Source organism: Tachysurus fulvidraco, chromosome 16 (assembly GCF_022655615.1).
Source record: "Tachysurus fulvidraco isolate hzauxx_2018 chromosome 16, HZAU_PFXX_2.0, whole genome shotgun sequence".
NCBI classification, from domain to species: Eukaryota; Metazoa; Chordata; class Actinopteri; order Siluriformes; family Bagridae; genus Tachysurus; species Tachysurus fulvidraco.
Window position 1 is genome coordinate 20,294,858 of NC_062533.1, and position 5,184 is coordinate 20,300,041.

Sequence of the window (5,184 nt, forward strand, 5' to 3'; positions counted from 1 at the left end):
ATACAAATAAACTTGAATTGAATTGAATTGAATACGTCCATGGCTGTACACAATCCTCCTCGTCTGCTCTTTCCCAGAGTCTGTGCTCCTGTCCGCTCTGTCGATAGTGCCATCGTAATTAGATTAGTAACATTATCTGTATTTAGTGTAATTTGTATGTTGCTTATGAATATAAAAGTTGTAGGAATAAACAGTTTCTCTTCACACACACAAAAACCCGGTTAAAAAACTGCAAAGGCATGACTTCTAATGATCTGACATTATTTATAGCTCTGACAAAGGAAGCATAAAGAGAATATACAGCAGACTGGGGATATTAAAGGCTCAAACTACAAACCTCATCAATTTCATTTCCCCATAAGTTCATTACTTCCATCTTTCACTATGAGTCGTATTAAAAATGAGAGCAAACAAGGACAAAGACCAGCATGAGACCCTCCAGTGGTCATTATTTCCTGTTGACTGAGATGCAGGAAGACACAGTGTGAAAAACAGCTTTTAATATGTGTGTAGTACAAACGTCTTTAACACCTTTCAGTTTGAACTCTACACAATTTAGAAACAGTTACAAACTATTCTGCTCAGTTGTATATTATAAAATATATTTTGTGTCTTAAAGTCAGTCTACGTCGAGCAATTTATTTTAACATCCTGTATGGTGAAGGGATTCAGAGCGACATGTAATTCATCAGGAAGGATTTACAGATTCTGTCTATTTCAGTGAGAAGCTTTATTGTAATAATCCATGTTTAACTCATGACTTCATTCCAATCTCTGACAAGCAGGGTTTTATAACACTGACGAAATCCGAGAGAAAAGGAGTTTTTCCCCTTTAAATGCTGTGGGATTTAATGAGTAATGTAATGTAGGTGTAGGTCATGATGTGTGTGTAGATGGTGAAGAGGCTCCACAGTGTTCAGTGATCCAGCAGGGGGCAGTATGGATGAGCAGGTTTGTCTTGTAATAACATCTATCATCTAAAATCTGATTTTAATCAGAGCTTTAGTTAATGCTTACATTAAAGACCAGAACCTCATAAAGATCCTGTGGAAACGCCTCAGTGACAACAGTTTCTTCTCATGATTACTGTTGCAGTGCAGTTCTTCTTCTAACATTTAAAGCTATCCACAATCTTGCACCTTCATATCTTCTTGATCTTCTTCATACTCCAAAACCAACTCGCACTCTTAGGTCTTCTTCTTCCACTCATTTCATTGTTCCCTCTGTCCGTCTTGTAACGATGGGGAATAGAGCTTTCAGTTCCTCTGCACCTCAGCTCTGGAACTCACGTCCACCTGAGCTCCGTAATATTGATTCTCTTTCATCATTTAAATCTCAGCTTAAAACTCATCTGTTTAGTTTAGCTTATTCTACATCATGATTTGTAATGTTGGTCCAATTTTTTTTTTCTATGTAAGTATTGTATAACTATATTTTTTGTTGTTTTTCTTCTTCTTTTGTGCGGTGACCTTGAGTGTTAGAAAGGCGCCTTTAAATAAAATGTATTATTATTATTATTATTATTATTATTAGTGCGGTGATGCGGCCACTAGGGGCCACAATTCTACAATCAATACAGAAGCGCTTCCTATTGTTTAATCCACACTGAGACATTTACATCCCTAACAATTCTGGTGTATAATTAATTTTAATCATCCTTCTCTTTCTCCCGTTTACTTTTTCCTTAAATTTGTTCCATTTCTCTATTTTTATTTCTTTCCACAGTTCTCTCCCTTTTTATTTTTGTTAGTTATGTTTTATTTGTTTAATTTTATTTATTTATCTCATTATATTATTAGATTTACTTATGCTTCGTTTTATTTTTAATAAGACTAATTCAGTTAATTTAATCTGTGGCTAAGCAAAAATATTAAAGTAAAGATATTTATCTCAGCTTTATGTAAATATCTAATTTCTTCACCACTAGAGAAACACCATGAGACTTTTATTTTAAAATACCGCCCGGTTTCAAACCCGGAAGTGGCACAAAAGCAGTGATTGTCCTGTTGTAACATTGTGATGTTTCAGTGAGAAATGTCTCTTTAACACCATCAGCTGGGACAACATGACTGCAGTAAAGGTAGAAGGTTTACTGTCATTTATTTTATTTAACTTTAACTCATCATTCCATTTCATTTGATTTCTGATCTGTATCTTTTACTTTGTGGACATTTATTTGTTTACTTTCTACACAAATGCAATAAATAAATAAATAAATAAAGTTTATATATCAAACAGTGCACTAAATGTTCGACACTTTTATTTTACTGTAATTTTGTCTCTGTTTAATATTAAATCTGTTTATTAATTTATTTGTTTGTTGTTTTTGTTTAATCGCTTTTTGAAACGTTCCTTTGTTTCTAATGTCCTCTTCTTTTTTATTTCTTTATACTTTTCTCTCTCATTCGATTGTGTGTGTGTGTGTGTGTGTGTGTGTGTGTGTGTGTGTGTGTGTGTGTGTGTGTGTTTACAGAGCATACAGAAGGACCTAGAGTGTGTGGAACTGGGAGAAATGCAGCAGAAAGACGAGAGCAGAGAGAAAACTCCACGCCGAGTGATTCACTTCTCCAGCGGGGAGACAATGGAGGAATACAGTACTGAGGATGAGGAAGAGCACACACACACACAGCCTGACCAGAACGACCTACAGTCCTCGGAAGATACGGTGTGTGTGTGTCTCCATGAGTGTGTGTCTCCGTGTCCGTGTGTGTGTGTCTCTGTGCGCGCGTGTGTGTGTGCCTCTGCGCGTGTGTGTCTCTGCATGTATGTGTGTCCCTGTCTTAACTGAGTCAATTCAATTGATTATGCTCACAGACAGAGTTTCCCATCCCATTATTCTTCACTGTCACAGAAACCTGTCTCTGTGTTCAATCTGAGCAAAAAATAATAGAAGTGAAAAAGAATTGTTTTTTTAGGAAATCAAGCAAATGTAATGTTTTTTTTTTCTGTATTTGCAGTCAAAGCTGACGTGGGGTCCATATGTCTGGTTTCAGATGTGGAGAGCTGCTACAAACACTGTGTCAGGTACACACACACACACATACACACACACACACGCATACATACATACACACATACATACATACACACACACATACATACACACACACACACACACATACATACACACACACACACACACACACACACATACATACACACACACACACACACACACACATACATACACACACACACACACACACACACATATACACATTCTCACACACACACACACACATACGTAAATACATTGAACACATGGATCAGAATCAGTGTAAAGCTGTAAATCCTCAGTGGAAGTTTAAGGTATTTCTGATGTTTTATTGTGGTTGTCATGGCAGCGTGTGATTATGTGGGTGAGAGGATGGCATCAATGTTCGGCATCACGTCAGCCAAATATCAGTACGCCATCGATGAGTACAACAGAACCCACAAAGAGGTAGAACTTACCTAGATGTACTGCTCACTTCTGTCTTTAGTTCATTCTTCAGTTTTCTATTTGTTTCTTTCTCACTCTCTCCTTCTCTCTCTCTCTCACCCCAGAATGAGAATGAAGACGGGGCTTCTCCTGTCTCAGAGGAGGCTGAGTCACGTTTTGAGGACAAAGTAAATGAAGAAATCCAGGAGCAGAACATTGACAAGACTAAACTGAATCATGCAAAGGAGCTCCACACTGAGACTCCTCCTGAACCCGAGAAGCTCCACACTGAGACTCCTCCTGAACCCGAGAAGCTCCACACTGAGACTCCTCCTGAACCCGAGAAGCTCCACACTGAGACTCCTCCTGAACCCGAGAAGCTCCACACTGAGACTCCTCCTGAACCCGAGAAGCTCCACACTGAGACTCCTCCTGAACCCGAGAAGCTCCACACTGAGACTCCTCCTAAATTTGAGAACCTTGATGCTGAGGCTCCTCCTGAAGCCAAGAACTGCGATGCTCCTTTTCCTGTACAGAGCATGTAGCCACCTTCAGGTCCATCACTGAGTTCTGCACACTGAGGTTCATCCTGCAGCAGAACTTACAGCACTAATATAAACACTTTCCTGTTCTTCTTGTCTTTAATATCAGCTGTTTAACTCACTTTAACTTCATCAGTTGTTTAAAAAAAGATTGCACTGATATACGATGTGGTTGTGGGATTTATTTATATTTATATTTATATTTATTCACTGCTCAGAGCCTTAATTTCATGCACTAAACTTTCTACTTGGATTTATTTCATATTTATTATTTATATTTGTAATATTCTAAATCATTTGACTATTTTTTACATTTTTCTATTTAACAATGGAATAAATGTGTAAGTTTGGGAAAATGTGAACTTGTTTGTTTTATTATCACGAGAGGGGCTGCACCAGTAGTGTGTCTTCTGTTACATATCCAAAACTTTTGGCACCCTTGTCGAAAATGAAAAAAACAGATTCATTCATTCATCTTCTACCGCTTATCCGAACTTCTCGGGTCACGGGGAGCCTGTGCCTATCTCAGGCGTCATCGGGCATCGAGGCAGGATACACCCTGGACGGAGTGCCAACCCATCACAGGGCACACACTCACACACACACACTACGGACAATTTTCCAGAGATGCCAATCAACCTACCATGCATGTCTTTGGACCGGGGGAGGAAACCCCCGAGGCACGGGGAGAACATGCAAACTCCACACACACAAGGCGGAGGTGGGAATCGAACCCCGACCCTGGAGGTGTGAGGCAAACGTGCTAACCACTAACCACCGTGCCCCCCTGAAAAAACAGATATACTTTTTTTTACAGAATTTTTTTTTACAAAAGTTTCTCTTAGTTATTTTTATTTTTCCTTCGTTACTTTGTTCTTTTTTTACTTTCTTATTTCTTCTTTATATTTCTCCTTCTTCCCTTTTCCCACTGTACAGCTACAGATGTTACACATTCCTCTGGTTTATGCTGAGTGGAAATTATTTCTATCTATCTATCTATCTATCTATCTATCTATCTATCTATCATCTGTGAATCATTAGTTCAACGTTCACATGTGTCATTAGAACAGATATAAGTTATTTCAGCTTTCCACCAGTTGAGCTTTCATTCTGGCAGTCAGCAGGTTAAAGAGTTGGAGGATGTTGAATGGAGGTTGGTGGTGCTGCAGAGAGACGGACCATCGGTGAGAACAAGGCCGTCCTTCAGACACCATACAATAC

The 5,184-nt window shown here is 38.7% G+C and overlaps 1 protein-coding gene across 1 annotated transcript; it reads left to right on the forward strand.

Moving 5' to 3' along the window:
- Positions 1-1,924: 1,924 nt before the first annotated feature.
- Positions 1,925-4,321, forward strand: LOC113647956 (protein FAM177A1-like). The gene is made up of 5 exons (XM_047801444.1): positions 1,925-2,080; positions 2,474-2,665; positions 2,958-3,024; positions 3,345-3,442; positions 3,547-4,321. The coding sequence occupies exons 1-5, from the start codon at positions 2,066-2,068 to the stop codon at positions 3,964-3,966; spliced, it is 792 nt and encodes a 263-aa protein (XP_047657400.1). The 5' UTR covers positions 1,925-2,065; the 3' UTR covers positions 3,967-4,321.
- Positions 4,322-5,184: the final 863 nt, after the last annotated feature.

Bases quoted from the DNA above. Each gene is read 5' to 3' on its own strand.
- LOC113647956 (XM_047801444.1), top strand. The intron at 2,666-2,957 runs GTGTGTGTGTGT...CTGTATTTGCAG, and splicing joins TACAGTCCTCGGAAGATACG to TCAAAGCTGACGTGGGGTCC. The intron at 3,025-3,344 runs GTACACACACAC...TTGTCATGGCAG, and splicing joins TGCTACAAACACTGTGTCAG to CGTGTGATTATGTGGGTGAG.